The sequence below is a fragment of the Trichosurus vulpecula genome, chromosome 9 (assembly GCF_011100635.1).
Source record: "Trichosurus vulpecula isolate mTriVul1 chromosome 9, mTriVul1.pri, whole genome shotgun sequence".
Classification (NCBI taxonomy): Eukaryota; Metazoa; Chordata; class Mammalia; order Diprotodontia; family Phalangeridae; genus Trichosurus; species Trichosurus vulpecula.
In genome coordinates, this window is record NC_050581.1 from 111409070 (window position 1) to 111429769 (window position 20700).

General features: G+C 43.4%; 1 protein-coding gene across 1 annotated transcript; it reads right to left on the reverse strand.

The window, feature by feature from the left end:
* Positions 1-3529: 3529 nt before the first annotated feature.
* LOC118832201 (cathelin-like) lies at positions 3530-20419 on the reverse strand. The gene is made up of 5 exons (XM_036739602.1): positions 20407-20419; positions 6625-6827; positions 5039-5146; positions 4723-4794; positions 3530-3643 (listed from the first exon to the last, which is right to left on the reverse strand). The coding sequence occupies exons 1-5, from the start codon at positions 20417-20419 to the stop codon at positions 3530-3532; spliced, it is 510 nt and encodes a 169-aa protein (XP_036595497.1).
* Between the last annotated feature and the right edge of the window lie 281 nt (positions 20420-20700).

The window sequence follows — 20700 nt, forward strand, 5'->3', positions numbered from 1 at the left end:
ATCTCTCCCTTCTAGCTCCCTTTTTTTCCCAACTTTGACCCAAACTACCTCAAACATTTCAAATAAAATGAAATTAAAGTATTATTCTTACCAAACTTCTCTTTTCCCAGCTGCTTTTACTTTGAAACAATTTAATCACATTCTAAACAGACCACTGAACCTCTTAAAGTGATCATACAATTTCAGCCCCCTCCTCCCCTGGGCTGGCGTGGCTTTGGCTCTGATACCTTATCTGTTCTAAAACCTGGGGGCTTTTCACAATCTAACTTCTAGTCTAGTATTGCAACTTGTCCAGGGTTGGAACAAAAAAGATCTTAACATGAATCATAAAACATAAAACATTTTCTTAAACACACAAACAAGATATACAAGACATTAAACAAGATACTGCACACAAACTATTCAGAATTCTAATTCAGTCATAACTACTAAGAGCTCTCTTCCTTTATGTTTTCTTGTCCTCCCTCAACCTCACAAACTCAACAGAGCCAATCCTCACAAGGACTCCCTGTTTCTTGTTTGGGATTTCTTGAGAGCTTGCTAAAGGAGAAATCCATTCTCCCCACCTAGGTCAAATATTTTAAGAGCTCTTGTCTATGGCCATTTTCCTTTCTATTTTGGTAATTCATCTCAACTTTGGAGTCTACTTCCCAATGGTCTATGTACAGGTATCTTGCATTTCGGCTCCACAGTTATCACTTTGGACTGCTCCTTTCCCATCTCGGGAGGAGGAATTTACAGGAGTCCTCACTGAGTTCCCCGAGACTGAGACTCAGCCAAATTCTAGCAGGGAGGTTGCCCTTCCCTCTCAGTAATCCATGTAGCACAATCAGAAGGAGTCCTACTGATAAGGTATGGAACTAGGCCTTCCCGACCACCTCCAGACCATCCAAAGGAGTGCTTCCCATGAGGTGTGGAACTAGGCAATCTAACCTTCCCCACCACCTCCAGACCTTCTGAAGGAGTTCTTCTGATGAGATTGGGTCCCGACTACCTCCAGAACCTTCCACCACTCACCTGTAGGTCCTACCAGTACAACTTAACATGACTGTTCTCATCCACCAGCCTGCGGTGATTATGCTCCTTTTGCTTTCCCCAACCTATCGGGGTCTGACCATTTTCTGTCTCTCTGAGTTCCTCTCTTCAGGTTGTCTCCTCTTAGTGGGCCAGGGGCTCCTGATTATAAAGACAAATAAGGCAATGGGCATTGATGAAAAATGAGAGAACAATGTTGGTTCCAATCGCCAAGGAGGCTGCATGTGGGCTAGAGGGCAAGATGATTTACAGAATATCAGAACTGGAAGGGATTTTAGGGGTCATATAGATCAATCTTTGCTTTATTTCAGGGTCATCCCCCCATAATACTGTTGACAAGTAGTCATTCAATTCAACAAATACCTATTAAGAATCTACAATGGGCAAAGTACTCTTCTAGGTGCTGGAAAAGAAGAGAAAATCAAGGAATCTGAAGCAAGAGTAAGAGAGGCACAAAGATGCTTCTACTCCCTCATAATATGGTAATCATGTAGGATAAGTCAGAGTGTGAGAAATTCCAGAAAGAAGGAATATCTTCCAGTCGTTTTGAACCTATGTGATAGAATCTGGGGACTGCCTAGTTGAAAGACAACATCACTGTGCTTCAGAGGCTGGGACATGATCTAAATTAAAAGTAGGAATCTTAAGCCCAAGGCAAATTCAGTTGGGGATGGGTGGAATTGAGATTGAAAGATAGTCTATCCCAGGTACAGTTGTGCCCCATGCTCTGAAAGAATAGTTGATGGTACCCAGACAACCAAACCCAAGGAGGATGTGGCAATGGGGTGGGGGTGGGGATAGCTTGTAGACTGGGGTGCCCTGGGAGTATAAGCCCAGGGAGAAGGGTCCTAGAAGAGTGAGATCCTGGTTGGGGGTTGGTGGCAGCCTGGGCCCAGATGAGGAAGAGGGGACAAGCTGGAGGACTGCCTCAGGGACTAATCATGCCTCCAGAAGTCCATTCCCTGGACAAAACCCCCATCACTCTATTCTACTTGTAGCTCTGGTGGGGCTTTTTTGCTAGGCTACAACTGACCATTCATTTGTAGGCATTCATAACCTTGATGCTGCTGAGGAAAAGGCAGTAGATGTTGAGATCCTGGGATTTGAGTTGACTCCCTACAGAGGTGAGAGTGAGGAAATGAGTGAAAACCTTGGAGTTCTGCTGACTGTGTGCCTATTTTTGAGTCTTGAGCAGGGAGAGAGAGTCTCTAATTCAGAAAATTAGCATGAGTAAATACTAGGGGAAGTGAGAGGATTGCCACCCTGACCTGTGTGTGGAGCCCTGAGAGTCTGAGAGGCTCTGGGTCCTAGTGTGATATTGGTTTGGGGGAACAGGGATAAAAGATCTGGATCTGATTTCACTTCTTGCTAGTAAAATTATTTCTTATTCAAAGGGACAAGGCTTCCTTTCCCCTCTCCCCACACATACTACTCACAGCTTGCTCACAAGAATCACTGGATTGGGTTCTCTAAAGTGAACAGGGTCTAAGTAGGTAGCTTATTCCCAGGGTAATGGAGTCATTTTCACTCTGCCTTCTCCACCATGAGCCTCATTAAGTCAGTTACCAAATCTGTTCAATTCTCCCTCCTATTCTGTCCAGTTCACCTTTCCCATCCAACCCCTCTTTTCCATTTCTAGAACCACAAGACTAGAGCAAGCCCTCATCCCTTTTCACATATTGCAAGACTTACGCCCCCCCAACCCCATCCCTCTCTTCTCTATTCCATCCTAGGCACATCTTTCTAATTAAATTATCTTCCTAATGAAAAAATATGATCTTGTCACTCACTTACTTCAAACAAACAAACAAAAAAACCTTCGGGGACACCCTATTGTCTGTAGGATAAATTACAAACTCCTGGGAAAGGCCTGATATTTAAGACCCTCTTGGACCCAATCTACCTACATCACCTTACAAATTGTACTGCTTAATGCTCTAAATATTTTGCAGTCAGACTAGATTTCTTGCTGTTCCATAGTCTTATCTTCACCTGCCCAAAGAGAGTTCCCTGTGCCTGGACTGTATCCCTTCTCATCTCTGCACATTGAAATCCTTCACTTCTTCCAAGGTCCAGCTCAGATACCACTTCTTTCATGAAACCTTCACAGGTCTATTGCCCCCACAGGCCTAACCATAAAGTGATCACTCTCTCTCTCAGATTTCCTAAACCACTTTGTCTACATATTGCCTGGTGCCAACTCACTGACACATGTTACACCGTGTGCTTCCATTTCTGCTCCCACTCCCACTCTTCCTAGATTATAAGCTCCCTCAGGGGACACATTGTGGGCAGTTTTTTTTTTCATCTGTTTATGTGCAGTCTAAAATTACATAGCAAGTACCTAAATGGTCAGTGAGAGATGAACTGAATGGAGGAGGAAATCTGAGAAAATATGGAGACAGAGAGCAAAACTGAAGTTTATTACTCTAAGGAGACCAAGGCACAGTGCATGGCCTTAAACATTAATGGAGGCTCAATATCACATACAAGTCTAGCCTGGAAGTGGGATAGAAAATCCAATATTAGAATTCTTTAATCTTTTCACAATGCTCTTCCCCAGTTTCTTCAGTCTCTTCCTCAAACTACGTCTCTTGATCTTTTCAGGCTGCAGAGGGAAGACAAACAGAGCTCCTTAGTCCAGGGCCTCTGGGGGTCAGACTGAAGAGGGAAGAAAGCCTGCCCACCTTAGGAATGGAGTAACTTTGAGCTTCATGAGACTCAGAGGTTAGAGGGACCTCCACAGTCATCTGGTGTAACCCACCAGAGAGAAAGGAGGAAACTTAAGGCAGATCCTGACACAGCTGGCAGCTGACAGACCCAGGACTCAACCCCAAATCTCCAGCCTTACAATGCTAAATCCAATGCTCTAACCAGCACAGAAAGTTAAAGCTTTCATGTTCATTTTGAAAAAGATAAAACGTTTGCCCAGGATGCCCTCCTCCTGTTTCTGTGCCCAGGAGATATAGAGAACAAGAAATCCTTACCCCAGCCCTTCAAAACTTCTCTCCTCCAGGAATACCCTGGGACCAGATCACATTGATTATGGCTCTGGCATGACCACACCTTGCCTCCCAGACCTCTCTCCAGAGTGGCTGACAGGGACACTGACTGTGCCCCCAGCCCACCCCACCCTAGTTCACCTAGCCCATCTCATCACTGAATTCTTGGGGTAACAGGATAGTTAGACTGAGTCACAAGACCTGTTTCCTTTCAGACACTACTTAGCTCTATGACTTTGGGAGAGGTTATTTCACATCTCTGAACTTCAGGGAGAGTTGGACTAGGTAATCTCTAGGGCTCCCTCCAATTCAAAATCCTCCGATTGATTCTCTGGAAACACAGATCTAGGCCCTTCCTGTCCCATTGGCCTTCTCTACTTCTCCCTCTTTCCCTTGGAGGTCAGATATCTCTCTAGCTTCTGAGCTGGGATTGGGGGAGGTGGATGGGAGAGAGAAATGCTCCTACCTCGGTATCTACATCCCCCCCCTGGAACCTAGAGGAAGAAATGCGAGGCTACGCTGAGGCTAAGGTTAGAAAGAGGGCAGAATGGTCAAAGTTGGTTCCAAGCCCCTCTAGCTGCAGATCAATCCTAGCAGCCTCCGGGAGAGAAAGCACCATAGACCCCTAGTGGATTCTGGAGGTTTGGGCTCCTCTTCCAGGCCCCACAGAGGATTCATCACTTACCCCATCACAAGAAATATCAGCAGAGGGATTGGGAGAATCCAGGGCAATGGCTCCAACGCATTCTTTCACCACCTGTGAAGGATTGCAGAGAGAGGTCAGGACTCTGGAACCTCTGCCCCTGACATGACAGGACTGACAACAAGCTCCAGCTTTGTCCCAAGCCTGGAAGGGTTTTTCTGCTTCTCATCTTGGGCAAATCACTTTCCTCAGGGCAGCAGCAAAGCAGAGGTCAGCACCCTCCCTGCCCCAAGGGGTGAATATCCCCAGAAAGAGGCTCATTCAGTCAGTCTCCCTCCACAGCCCAGGACACTCTCACCCCATTTTCCTTGAAGTCACATTCATCTGGATTGCGATTTTCAGTATTGGGGCACACAGTCTCTCTGATGGTGAAGCTCAGAAGTCGAGGAGTAGCAGGATCATTGTTCTGGGGAGGAAGGCAGGACAGCCTTTTAGACCAGGGCCATATCTGAGCTCCTGTGGGGCCAGGAGCAAGCTATTTAGTGCTGGAAGGGACCTTAGACACTATCTAGTCTGACGCCATTTATTTCTAGATGAGGAAACTAGGAACTAGGAAAGTTAGGTCACACTGGCAGCAGTGTCAGAACTGGGGGCATCCAGAACAATCATTCATCCAAACAGGGTCTACTGAATGACTACTGCGGTTCCCATGTGCTCAGCTTTCACATTCTCTGTTCTCAGGGAACACATCAGGCTTGTTGGGAGACAAAAATTCTTAAAAAGGAAAAAAAAGAATAGTAGAAGTTTGAACCTGTTCAGAGCCACGTGAGAGTTCCAATAGTGACAAGAATCCTGGATTGGGGGTCTGAAGACCTGGACTTTATTTCTATTCTGAGTATGTAGCATTGTTCCTGAGATTCCATCAATCAATAAACATTTATTAAGCACCTACTATGTACCAGTCACTGTGCTAAGTACTGGGCATCTGAAAAGAAGCAAAAGACACCACCTGCCCTCAAGGAACATCCAATCTAATGAGAGGGAGACATCATGCAAACAAATATACACAAAGCAAGCTCTGTGCAGAATGAATAGGAAATCATTAAAAGAGAGAAAGCACTGGATTCAGAAATGCCTTTTCATTCATTCACTCCTTCATTGCTTCATTCACTCATTCCCAGTTCTGATACTTACTGCTGTTTACCCTTCATTTCTCCGGACCATGATTCCTATTTTGTAAATCTAAGGTCCCTTCCAGCTGGATAGCCCATCATTCTGTGCAATGCTGTAGGGTATGTGGAGAGACAATGAGAGATCCCTCTGGCCTGGCATTGCTGATGGGGACCTTGAGCTCTGCTCTGAGGTGGGAGCAGGATTGGAAAGTAAGGGGGAAGGGGAAGGAAATTCAAGGCAAGGGAGTCCTCCCAGGGCTACTGGGAGATAGGCCAGGCAAGGATTATTATGCCCAATTTACAGATGAGAAAACTGAAACTCAGAGAGGGAAGACAGCTTGCTCAGAGTCAGAAAAATGTGTCAGATCTGGAATGAGAACTCAAGTCTTCTGACTCCAAAAGAAACAGTGAACATTTATAAATATATTGCTTCTATGTGCCAGGCACTGTCCTATGTGCTTTACAATTATTATCTCATTTGATCCACACAACAACTCTAAGAGGTTGGTGCCCACTTCACAGTTGAAGAAACTGAGGCAAACAGGTTAAATGACTTGCCCAGTCACACAGTGAGTGAGAGACTGAGAGTGCATTTGAACTCAGATCTACCTTACTTTTTGGGCTAGTGCTCTATCCAGTCTGCCACCTAGCTGCCCCTCTCCACTACATCACAATGTCTCCCCAAAGGGAGACCAAGGTTATCTGGAGTGAAGGGGTCATATTAGGGAATATTGGCTGGTGGAGCCCTCCCCCCTGCCCCAATGCTACTCACTTCCCCAGACTGCAGATCCAGGATTGAGAGACGAAAGAGGTTTTCTGATCCTGAATTCTTGTTGTATTGTTGAATGAATCTATTCACCAAATCCTGGTATCTCTGGTCCTGACCATAGGCATGTGGAGTCATCAGGCTGAGCAGCCCCAGCACCAACAGGGGTAGCTGCATGGTTGAGCCCTTCATCTTCTTGGGCCACAATGCTGTGAGCAGAAAGGAGCTATCTTTTATTCACTGGCCCCTCCTCATCCTTACACAAGGGCAAGGGATGCCTCCAGCCACTGGGTACCAACAGTTCCCTGAGGTCTGTGGTTTCCCCCATTCTTTTGTTATTGGTTACCTCTTGTCCCCAGGGCTGGGACTTCCCTCCTTCAATTTCCTCATGCAGCTCTGTAGTTAGCCAAAAGGAAGTGTTGGGGGAACAGGTAGAGGAGGAAGGTGGGAAGATTAGGGAGGTAAAGGGATATGAAGAAATAAATATTTTCCCCAACTTTCTCTGTCTTCAAAATCCTAGAGGGCCTGCAGATGGGTGGATGGTCCAGTCAGCTGGCACATTGGATTGCCTTTCCAATTACTCAAGGAACTTTGCAATAGAGTTAGGGTTGCTTAAAATGACCTCTGGATTCTCCTCTGATCCTTCCTAAAATGGTCAGGCCTCAGGCCTCCAAAACAGATAGTCCAAGAGTCAACCAGAGATTTCTGGTTCCCTTTATGATTCCTAATTCCTTCTAGTAAAGCATTCCCAGTTTGGCCCCTGCCTCCATCCCATTCAGCTCAACAACTTTACATGCTGACAGATCAGCCCTATAGGCTGTCCATCTAACAGCATATCACAGGCCAGACAACAGGTTTTTTTCAGCCAGAAGAGGTGACTCTAAGCAGAGGCTGAAAGAGGGTAAGGATTCTGAGAGGAAGAGCTAGAGAGAGAGCATTGATGGTGTGGGGATTCCTGACCTGTGCAGATCGAAGTAGATGGAAGATGGAATGAGGCTGGAGAGCAGGCCAAGCAGGGGATAAACAGACAGCAAGTGAGTTAGTGGGGAAAGTCCAGGAGGGGAGGAATCAGGAAAAGTCTGACGTAGGAGATGGTACCTTACAGGGAGCAAGGTAAGGATTCTGAAAGGTGGATATGAGAAGGAAGGACATTTCAAATATATTGGAGCACCTCTGCAACTGCACAAAGTTGAGCAATTATCTGTCAGACTGTAGGTGGAAGCAAGGTGGGATTTTGGTTATAATTTTTTTTGTTTTGTTTGGTTTTTGTAGTTCAGTTTCCCAGGGTCATGGTAAATTGTAAACATCTGAAGAACCAATGTCCTTTGAACCTTGATAATTAGAAGCTGTGCTGAGCCAATTAGTCAAAAGTGTGTGTGTGTGTGTGTGTGTGTTTGCATGTATGTATGTAGGCATATATGTATATATGTCAGTATATATTCTGAGGGGACATATTTCCGGGCAGTAGTTCACTTATGGAAGGAAGCTTAGCCATTATCAAGAGGCACATCCCACCCTCATCTTGAACCTTTGTTCTCAAAGAGGACCAAAATGACATCATTTTCTCTAATTTCTATGTGTCCAACTGTGGCTGATCAGACCAATATTAGCTCAGAATATTCTACCACAGGTCCAGCACACATCATCTTCATGAACATTAGGGGTGGATCCTCTAAATTTGCACATCTTGTGCTTCTTCTGAGCTATTTCAATTCTTCTTTGCTCATAGAGCACAGCACCTTCTCCGATGTGGACAAGCCACGCTGAGTGGTCCTGAGCCAGGGACTCCCATGTCACACACTCAATTCCAAAGATCTTAAGAGAGACCTTGAGAGTGTTCTTATGGTTCTTCTTCTGATCACCTTGTGAACCCTTTTCCACTTCTCTTTATCTTCAGTAACAATAGCTTTTAACAGAACTTTAAAGTTTACTAATCTCTTAACATGCATTATCACACTTGACCTTCTAAACAACCCTGGCACATAGCTAGCACAGAAAGTATTATTCCACTATAGAAATGAGGCACTTGAGCCCCAGAATTAGCAAGGACTTGCCCAAAGTCAAACATCCAGGAAATACCAGAGCCAAGACCTCAACTCTCATCTTCTGACTCCAAGACCAACACTCAGTGCATTTCACTTGCCTACCATTTGCCGTTGTCCACAGGCCTATGTGGCCAGAGACAAATCTTTCCAACAGAACCCTTAGTATGATCTCCAAACTGCATTGGGGAGCTTCTAAGCCTGACCACCATAAGAGGGCAGAACGAAGTTCTAAATCAACCCATGTTGCCAGATTGTTCAGGCTTTACATGTCAGGATAATAACGACATTTAACATTTATATAGTATTTTAAGACTTACTAAGTGCTATCTCTTAATAACCCTCTGAGGCAGATGGAGCAAGTATTATAATTCTGCTTTTGCTTATTAATTGAGTGAATGAATGAATGTAGAAGATATCTGTGAACAGCCGCACGATTGTGTGGATGGAGTAATGAAACACAAAAACACAAAGACATGGGGCTAGACAAGTTGTATAGTCTGGCTATAGACTGATTTTAATAGAGTTACTGACAGTATTTTATACAGGTTAATTGCTGAGTCATCCTGACTTCTCAGAAGATTACAATGAAGCATTGGTTAAGTTTTTTATCTCCTTGTTCCTGGGGGTCAGACACTATTTTTCCTCAAGGCTAACCAAATTGAAACATTTATGTTCTCTCCCATATAGTTAACCAGACTGAAACATTTCTGTCATCTCCCATATAGATAACCAGACTGAAACATTTCTGTCATCTCCCATTATAGATAATCAGCGACGAAGGCAGGTTTTCTTTGCCACGTCTTCTTATCCTGAAACTGGCCTTTGCCATGCATAGACCCATTCTCAATTGACCTTGCTGTGAAAAGATCTAAGAGCCTGCTTTGCAGAGGTCTAATGAGGCCTAAACAGTATATAGCCGACTCTCCACAGACATCTGCATCAGAGGAAGAAATATATGAACTAAGTCCTGGCTGCCCCCAAGTACCAAGATAATTCAAATGTGGGGGATGTGGGGCTGGACTTAGAGGACTTAACTCTATGGTCCCTCCTAAGTCTATGACTCTCAATCTATGGTTCCCCAGTCTGGATGAACTCAAGGTGGATCCTTGGATATGGAAAAAGAAAGACATGAGCAGTTGTACAAACTCATTTCAAGATCTCTGCCCATTTCACCAGTGGCCTATTGCTCAAACCAAAGTCATGTTGCTTAAGGTAATTGCAAGGGGTTATGAGGGCTTGGGAGGGTGGCCAAAGCATTTCATGGGGGTTGCCAATGTCAGTTGCAATGGAAATCTGGAACAGAAAAGCAATATATTGTAAGGTAATTTTTGCTACCATCCATCCCTCTTTCTTTACTTTCCTCAGTGCCCTCTTCTATTACCACCAGGGCCCTGTGGCATACTGTCTAGGCTTGGAACTAAAGATCAGCCTGGTCTCCACATTTTTCTTCATCAATCTTGATACTTAAACTTGCTAGATTTTGGAAAAGTCACAAAAGTTTCAACAGTCTATTTTATCTTATTCAGATTATTCAGAAGATGGTGTTTGGGAATGGAACCAAGATTTCTGGACTACCTCTGAAAGTATAGAAATGAGAGGTTTCTACTCAGGGATGGAATGCATCTGACAAAGACTGACAAGATTATAGGTGCCTATTCACCCCTCCCCATCTCCTTTCTTCGCAAAGGAAAAGAACAATGACTGTGACATACTGCATATAATATCAAGCTTTTTTTTTTCAATAAGGATGTTTTGTCCAAGTTTTTCCCCTTTTTAATTTTTATTTTATAAAGTTTGGCTCTATGGAAGGAGGGGAATAGAGGAATGCATTGTGAAATATAGATGATATAAATATAAAATATATCAGCATTTCCTTTGAAAACTCATAAAAGATAAGTTCCATGAGGGAAGAAGAGAAGTGGAAGAATATACGTGTCTGGTATCTTGTCAATTTCATCCAATTGACAAGCAACGTAGGGGAGATACTATTTATTCACTAAGCTAGAGATCATAAACAGTGGTTGGTGAAAAGAGCACCTCTGTTACCTATATTTATTTATGCACACAAAGTCATCTCTTAGGAAAACATAAACTCCTTGAAGGAGTTTATGAATGGTTTGCCGACTCTTTCATTTTTGCTTTCTATCCACAATGACTAGAACAGTGATTTGCCTAGACTGCATCATCCATAAATATTTCTTTTTTTAATTTCTTTTTTATTTTTTAGTTTACAACGCTCAGTTCCACAAGTTTTTGAGTTCCGAATTTTCTCTCCCTCCCTCTCCTCCCTCCTTCCCCCCAAGAAAGCATGTAATCCAATGTAGGTTCTACATATACCTTCACACTGAACTTATTTACATAATAGTCCAGTTGTAAAGAAGAATTACAACCGATGGAATGAATCATGAGAAAGAAGAAATGGAACCAAAAAAGAGGGGAAGAAAAAAAGTAAATCGTTTGCCTCAATCTGCATTCAGACTATGTAATTCTTTCTCTGGATGTGCATAGCTTTTTCCATCATGAGTCTTTTGGAGCTGTCTTTGAACCTTGTATTGCTGAAAAGAGCCAAGTCTATCAAAGTTAGTGCTTACAGATGCCGTGTGTCTGTAATCATGCATAATGATCTCCTGGTTCTGCTTCCCTCACTCAGCATCAGTTTGTATAAGTCTTTCCAGGTTATTATGAAGTCCATATCTTCCCCATTTCTTACAGCACAATAGTATTCTGTCACATTCACATACCACAATTTGTTCAGCCATTCCCCAATTGATGGGCACCCCCTTAATTTCCAATTCTTTGCCACCACAAAAAGAATTGCTATAAATATTTTTGTACATAGTGGTCCATTTCCCACTTGTGTGATCTCTGTGGGATACAGCCCTTGATGTGGTGTTGCTGAGTCAAAGGGAATGAACATTTTTATAGCCCTTTGGGCATAGTTCCAAATTGCTCTCCAGAATGTCTGGATTAGTTTGCAACTCCACCAACAATGTCACAATGTTCTCCCACTTCCTCTCCAGCATTTGCCATTTTCCTGTTTTGCCATGTTAGCCAATCTGAGAGGAGAGATGTGGTACTAAGAGCTGTTTTGATTTGCATTTCTCTAATCATTAATGAGTTAGGGCATTTTCTCATATGACTATAGGTCTCTTTAATTTCTTCTCCTGAGAACTGCTTATTCAGATCCTTTGACCATTTCTCAATTGGGGAATGACTTGTATTCCTATAATTTTGACACAGGTCCCGGTATATTTTAGATATGAGGGCTTTATCAGGGACACTGGTTATAAACATTCTTTCCCAATTTTCTGCTTCCCTCCTAATCTTGGTTCCATTGGCTTGCTTTGTACAAAAGCTTTTCAATTTAACATAATCAAAATAATCCATTTTGCATTGTGCAGCACTCTCTATCTCGTATTTGGTCATGAATTCTTCCCTTTCCCATAAATGGGACAGGTAAACTATTCCTTGCTCTCCCAAACTGCTTACAGTATCATCCATAAATATTTGTTAAATTGAATTCATGTAATCATAGGATCTCAGTGTTGGAAGGGGGCTCAGAGGCCAATTCATCTAACCAATACCTAAACAGGAATTGTTTTTAAATCACTCCCTACAAGGGCCCTCCAACCTTTGCTTAAAGACCTCCAGGGAGCCCCTCTAGAGAACACCCAGTACTCCACCCAGCCTGGCCTTCATCATCTGAAAATCCCCTTCTGCACTACATTGTCATCTATTTCTGAATTCATCTAGGGACAACCTGAAAGCTGTAATACTGCCTATTTCTCACAATCTAAGGTCCACAATCTGCAAGGGAACAAGCATTGCTGTGGCATGGTATCCACCACCATTTCTTTATGCCATAATTTCCACACATTGCGCCTTGTCTTTTGTCCCACCCTGAGTCAAACCATTCTGGAGCATCTTGGCTCAGAAACCAACCTGAAAATGCTCCTGAATGGGCATTCCCTTAGAGACACTGTTTAATGGAGATTTGGCACACACAGAGACTATCTAAGATGGCATCATCTCCCACATGGAAGACTCTTCTGAAAGATAGGAGAATTGACTCACTGATGGACATTCTACATGGGCTTACCAATAGGTGGGAAGAAGACTTTCTGTATTGATTATTCAGTGAGAACTTTTCTGGGTTTTTAAAATTGCCAAGCTGAGCCAAATTGGGACTTTTTCTGTGTTCCCACCTGAGACCGTGGCCCATTTCCTTGTCCTTCTCCCTTAGGTCTTGTGGCCACTAGAAGGTGCCCAGAAGTTTTGGGTTAGCCTTTGTTCTAGGTGCAAGGAGTGAATTCTCCAACTAGAATAGTGGGCATCAGGGAATCCAGGCTGCATGTTGCAGCCAACTCAGCAGAGAAATCCCAAGGAGCATTGATCTGGGAACCCTATCCAAGCAAGGGTTTAGAATTGAACTTGGTAGGATTAATGTTACATAGGAGTTAAGCTCAACTATGAACTTCACTTCCCTCTCCAGAGACAGGTGCTCTATGCCTAGGGATTATGACACTCAAGTATCAAGTGGAATGTTTGTATGTTTCTTTGTTCTATCTATATCTTTGAAGTAAATATCCCTGTATAGTAGCTATAGGGGATGTGGAGTGGTTAAATGGAAATGGGGTGCTAGTCCCTGGGCCCCTAATGCTTGGGGGGAACTTAACCAGTACAAACCAGAGAAGATGGCACAGAAGAGTGACTGTTCAGGGTCCTGGAGAAGTGTAGGGGATGCAATGTAACAGATCTGACCCTCAAAGTAGGGCCAGGACAATAGTGTTACCATATCTGTTACAACAACAATGTATTCAATCAGACATTCCCAACATGAAACACAAGGAGATCAGGAGAGACATTGGGAACATTAACAAGGGATCAGGGAAAGGCTTACGGAAGAGGGGGTAGCTAAACTGAGCTCTGAGGGAAGATAAGGATTCTGAGAGGAAGAGCTGAAGAGGGAATGCATTCCAGGCACAACGAATGGCCTGTACAATTCCAATGAGATGGAAGATAGAATTCAGTTTGGAGAACTGGGTGAGTGATTCAGTTTGGCTAAAATGCAGACTTGTTCATTGGGGGGTCCAACCCTTCATGACCCCATTTGGGGTGTTCTTGGCAAAGATACTGGAGTGGTTTACTATTTCCTTCTTCTGCTCATTTAACAGATGAGGAAACTGAGACAAACAGGGTTAAGTGACTTGCCCACGGTCACACAGCAAGTCTGTGTCTGAGGCCTGATTTGAAATCAGATCCTCCTGACTCCAGGCCTGGCTCTCTATCCACTGCACCACCTAGCTGCCCTAGAATGCAAAATTTATTAATTTAATTTAGGGATTATGACGAAAACATTAAATGCTATCAAACTGGCTCAGGAGGCAGGAAGACCTGGGTTCAAGTCCTACCTCTTACACAGACTGGCAGTGTGACTCTGGACAAGTCACTCAGTGCTCATGGGAATTCTTAAAAATTAAAAATTACACAGATTGATCAATAAACTTTTTTAATAGTATTTTACCAATTACATGTTAAGACAATTTTTAACTTTCATTTTTCATAAAATTTTGAGTTCCAAATTTCCTCCCTCCTTCCCTTCTCTCTCCCCTCCCTGAGCAATTTGATATGGTTTATATATGTGCAATCATGTAACCCCTATTTACATATTAGTCGTTATGAAAGAAACAGTTTGCAAAAAAAATTTACACTTTCCAAAAGAAAAAAATCATGAAAATAAATAAAGCAAAAATAGAAAGCTTCAATCTGCATTAAGAGTCCATCTCTTCTTTCTCTGGATGGGGGTAGCATTTTCCACCATGAGTCTTTTGCAATTGTCTTGGAGCTGAGTAAAAATTTATTAAGTGCCTTCTAGGTGCCAGGCACTGCGCTAAGCACTGGGATACGAAATAGGGCAAAAACCCATCCCTGACTCAAGAAGTTGCAAAGAGACAAATTTAGGCTTGACAATCAGGAAAAACTTGCTAAGGTGTAAGTAGAGCTGTCCCTAAACAGAATGGCCTGCTCAGAGAGAGCTAAACTATCCCTTTCATCATCCAATTGGCAAAGACAGTATTGTCATTTTTATTATATGGGCATGTCCCAGACATGACCACTGAATCTTCTTCCAGCTGCTAAAGGTGTTTTTTATTTCTTTAAGGAGCATTTTGTAATTATATCTAAGTATTGAGTATGGTGATAGGTTGACCATCTCCAAATTTTATATGTTTGGTAGGTATTTTGAATGAGATTTCCAAGATCTTTTTTTTTTATTTTTATTTATTTAATATATTTAGTTTTCAGCACTGATTTTCACAAGAGTTTGAATTACAAATTTTCTCCCCATTTCTACCGTCCCCCCCACTCCAAGATGGCATATATTCTGGTTGCCCTGTTCCCCAGTCAGCCTTCCCTTCTGTCACCCCACTCCCCTCCCATTCCCTTTTCCCTTCCTTTCTTCTAGGGCAAGATACATTTCTACGCCCCATTACCTGTGTATCTTATTTTCTAGTTGCATGCAAAAAATTTTATTTGTTTTTCAACATCTGTTTTTAAAACTTTGAGTTCCAAATTCTCTCCCCTCTTCCCTTCCCACCCACCCTCCCTAAGAAGTCAAGCAATTCAACATAGGCCACATGTGTATCATTATGTATAACCCTTCCACAACACTCATGTTGTGAAACACTAACTGTATTTTGCTCCTTCCTAACCAATCCCCCTTTATCGAATTTTCTCCCCTGACCCTGTCCCCTTTCGAAAGTGTTTGTTTTTGATTACCTCCACCCCCATCTGCCCTCCCTATCATCTCCCTTTTTTTTTATCTTCTTCCTTCTTCTTTCCTGTGGGGTAAGATACCCAATTGAGTATGTATGGTATTCCCTCCTCAGGTCAAATCTGATGAGAGCAAGATTCACTCATTCCCCCTCACCTGCCTTCTCTTCTCTTCCTACAGAACTGCTTTTTCTTGCCACTTTTATGCGAAGTAATTTACCCCATTCTATCGCTCCCTGTCTCCCTCTCTCAATTATTCCTCTCTCATCCCTTAATTTGATTTTATTTCTTTTAGATATCTTCCCTTCATCTTCAACTCACCCTGTGCCCACTCTCTCTCTCTCTCTCTCTCTCTCTCTCTCTCTCTCTATATATATATATATATATATATATATATACACACATACATACACATTCACTTATACATATGTATACACAAACACACACACACATACAGCTACCCTTCAGCTACCCTAATACTGAGGTCTCATGAATCATACACATCATCTTTCCGTGTAGGAATGTAAACAAAACAGTTCAACTTTAGTAAGTCCCTTGCAATTTCTTTTTCTTGTTCTTTTTCTTGACTACCTTTTCATGCTTCTCTTGATTCTTGCATTTGAAAGTCAAATTTTCTATTCAGCTCTGGTCTTTTCATTGAGAAAGCTTGAAAGTCCTCTATTTTATTGAAAATCCATATTTTGCCTTGGAGCATGATACTCAGTTTTGCTGGGTAGGTGATTCTTGGTTTTAATCCTAGCTCCATTGACCTCCGGAATATCGTATTCCAAGCCCTTAGATCCCTTAATGTAGAAGCTGCTAGATCTTAGGTTATTCTAATTGTGTTTCCACAATACTCAAATTGTTTCTTTTTGGCTGCTTGCAATATTTTCTCCTTGATCTGGGAGCTCTGGAATTTGGTGACAATATTCCTAGGATATTTCTTTTGGGGATATATTTGAGGAGGCTATCTGTGGATTCTTTCAATTTCTATTTTGCCCTGTGGCTCTAGAATATCAGGGCAGTTCTCTTTGATAATTTCTTGAAAGATGGTATCTAGGCTTTTTTTTTTTATCATGACTTTCAGGTAGTCCAATAATTTTTAAATTATCTCTCCTGGATCTATTTTCCAGGTCAGTGGTTTTTCCAATGAGATATTTCACATTATCTTCCATTTTTTCATTCCTTTGGTTCTGTTTTATAATATCTTGATTTCTCTTGCTCCAATCTCATTTTTAAGGTAGTATTTTTTTCAGTGGTCTTTTGGACCTCCTTCTCCATTTGGGTAATTCTGCCTTTCAAGGCATTCTTCTCCTCATTGGCTTTTTGGAGCTCTTTACCATTTGAGTTAGTCTATTTTTCAAGGTGTTGTTTTCTTAAGTGTGTTTTTCAGTATTTTTTTGGGTCTCCTTTAGCAAGTCATTGACTTGTTTTTCATGGTTTTCTTGCATCCTTCTCATTTCTCTTCCCAATTTTTCCTCTACTTCTCTAACTTGCTTTTCCAAATCCTTTTTGAGCTCTTTCATGGCCTGGGACCAGTTTATGTTTTTCTTGGAGGCTTTTGTTGTAGACTCTTTTGTGAGGGGTCCCTGACCAGCAAGGACCCCAATCTCAGTATGCAATGATGAGGCGGGAGTCAGGGAAGATGCAACTCCGATTTATTGGGACACATTGTCCAGTTTTATAGGGTTTTGCACTACATGAGCAGAAGCAGGTGTTCAAGGGGTAAGGGGACGACAGCATGGGAAGATCGATATCATGTGGGAAGAATGTGGATTGTTGTAAACTATGATTCCTACAAGCGTATGGGAACTGTAGTAAGGTAGTTTCCATGGGAGTATGGGAACAAAGTGGGGTGCTGTCCTACAGCATCTACGGAGGCATGGGAAGGCTCAGGCATGTAGCCAGCTGATATCAGAGCTGTATGAGCTATGTGAGGCACGGGGCAGGATGCCCTTGTAAAGTATCAAAGATGTTCCAGTAAGTAAAGTATCAAAGCATAGTTGTGTTAGGCACTGGCTCAAGAGCATTAGGTAGTGGCCACCTGGGTTCCTCCTTCTGGGCTTGTGAGTCCCTGGTGAATGGACTCTGCCTGCATGAGAAAGGATGGCAATGAGAGCGGGAGGGGGGTTGTTAGGGATGGAAGTCCTTCCTCCGGGCGCTTGCCGTTCCAACTCCTACTAAACCTGTCTGGTTTTACCCAGGAAACAGGCTAAGCGCTAGGGTCCGAGCAGCCCCGGGGTTGGCACCAACTCCCTACACTCTTTGACTTTGTTAACTTCTTCTGTCTGTATGTTTTGGTCTTCTTTGTCACCAAAGAAAGTATCCAAAGTCTGAGACTGAATCTGGGTGTGTTTTCGCTGCCTGGCTATATTCCCAGTCAACTAACTTGACCCTTGAGGTTTTCAGCAGGTATGACTGCTTGTAGAGTTAAGAGAACTATGTTCCAAGCCTGGGGGGATGTGCCAGCTCTGCCACACCAGCACTCCTCCTTCCCCAAGAACCCCCAACCCGGACTGGACTTAGATCTTCAGCAGGCTCTTCACTCCTGCTCTGATCTGCCACTTAATTCCTCCCACCAGGTAGGCCTGGGGCCAGAAGCAACTGCAGCTGTACTTCTGTAGCTGCCCCACCTCCGCTGACCCCGAAAACTCCTTCCACTCCTGCAGCTTTTCCCACTAACCTTCTCTCTTGTCTTTGGTGTTTGTGGGTTGAGAAGACTGGTAACTGCTGCAGCTCACTGATTCAGGGTGCTAGGGCACGCTCTGCCTGGCTCCTGGTCTGGTTGGTCCGTGCCGCTCACGCTGGGCTCTGCTCCACTCCACTCTGCTTCCAGCTCTGTGCGGGATAGACCTCACCCAGAGACCATCCAGGCTGTCCTGGGCTGGAGCCCTGCTTCCCACTGCTATTTTGTGGGTTCTGCAGTTCTAGAACTTGTTCAGAGCCATTTTTTATAGGTTTTTGGAGGGACTCGCCAGGGAGCTCACGCTAGTCCCTGCTTTCCAGCCGCCATCTTGGCACTGCCAAGCTAAAAAGATTTTCAAGATCTTAATGCCCCTTTGTAATGGTAATCAGGAAAGGACTTTTTTGCTGTTCTTCTCTTTTTGAGGGCTAAGGCCATCAAGTGCCTTTGATGAATCTTGCCTTTGCTTGAATGGGGCAAGTAAAGTGGGAACTTTTTGTTTTGGAGTGTTTCTCAGCACTAAGGCAATTGGGAGTCATTGATTGGAAACAATGTATTTAATGTAGTACTAGTGATTGAGGAACTTTCCCACACCCTAAATGCTGAGTTGACTCCAGCCTTCAGGGTCCTGAATATCATATATGTACTGGAAGGTGTTTTAACAACCCAGCTAGCAGCTTCAGTGGAGGGCGTAAGATCCCTCCCCACAGCCAGCACCCAGGGGGCTGCCGGGACCCAGGGGGCTGCTGGGAAAGAACAGGTTCTTCTTATCTGCTTAAACAAGGAAAGCACAGTGAAGGGGTTGACCAGCTTACTTTAATCCAGCATTCACTTAGCATACAGACAACATTCATTTAGTTCAGGGGAAAATGCCAGCATTCAGTTAGCATTCAGTTAGTTCAGGGGAGCATACAGACAAGCATCAAGAGACAGACCAAATACAGATTCACTGACTTACTTCAGGGGAAAAAACCAGCACCCTGAGGTTCAAAACATTCATTTAGTTCGGGGGAAAAACAAACCAGCACCCCGAACCTCAAAAGCAAAACACAAACAAATTACAAATATCAACAGACAGACCCAATACAATTCATAGTTACCAACATTTGGGCTCGGCCCGAGAGCAAGGGCTGGCCCAGAGTCACGCTTGCTTGCCGCTGCTTCCCACACCAACCAGAAGAGGAAAGAGAGGGCTTCAAGCTGTCCTCTCCCCTCTTATAGAGTTTTTGACATCATCAAGTGCCGCCTGAATGACCAGGGCCGATTGGTTCTTGACTTGGCCCCTCCCCCTAGCGTAGACCGGGTTCTGAAGCTAACATCTCCCCTCAGCCAGCCCCATGACTCATCACACAGGAAATTCTGATTCCTGGTGTGGTCGCTGGAATTCCTGCCCCGGGAGAGAAAGCCACAGCGTCCAGAGGCTCAATGAGGTAAGCTGAGTCACTCAAAGAAAACAAAGGCCATTCTGGTTACAGAAGGTTAGCATTTGACTTTTGGGGGTACACTCATTGAAAGAGTGTTGGTGACAAGACTCTGGGCAAGCTGTTAAAACAGTCCACATGATGAGGTCAGAGTTGGGACAGCTGGTTCATCAAACCTGAAAGAATTCACTTAGACCTTCTCTGTAGCTTTATTTACACAAAAGCAGCAGGCCTGAGTTTTAGCAAGGAGCTAAACAAAGGCACTGATATAGGGAAGGAACAAGACTTATAAGACCAAAAGCTATACAGCCTATAGGATGATTTTAGGGTTTCTTATGGGGGTTGGAGATTTAGGGATAGGATAAGTATTACAAAATAAGTTCACAGGTAGAGGACAACAAATGACACAAGATAAGGGAGACATTTTATGGCCCAGGGTGGGGCAGGAGACAAGGAATTCCATCATCCAGGATAAGGGGAAAGTTATGTGGTAACTCAAGATAAGGGGAGAGACTCTAGGATGCCTTCAGGCTCATGAGGGGCCTCATAATGTCTTAGCCCTTAGGGATCCACATCACAAGCAGCTTTGAAATCCCAGATGCTGGTGTTTCTCTTTTTGGTAACTGTGTTTGTGATTTGATCAGACAAGGTCTGTGTGTTGATCTGTTTGTAATTTCTGTTTCTATTTGCCCTGAAGTTCAGGGGGCTGATCTTTTCCTCCTGAACTAAGCAAATGATATATGCATGTTTAATTAAGGTGAGATTGCTAAGCCCTCAAAGTTGTTTTGCTTAGAAAAGTAGAACGAAGAAGCTTTGTTAGGAGACCTTCTGTGTGCTGGTGTAATTTTGTCTTATACAGACACAGTACCTTCTAGCGACATTATTGTTACACCCTTAGGTTAGCCATTAGATTAGTCCAGTGGCAAGACAAAAGTCTAGGTGACTGGTGATGGCTTGAGATGCAATGGATGAACTTGGCCTCTGACCTCTGACCAAACTGTAAGAGTTCCACAGCACCTGTTTCAGCTACCTTCATGGCCTTTAGAAGAAATTGGTTTCATCTCCCCATTCCACTGAGGGAAGTCTTCACATGCTTGGGGCTAGAAGTCCCCCTAATTTACCAATGGATTTGATTTAGTCCGTCTGCCCACAGAGTTTTACC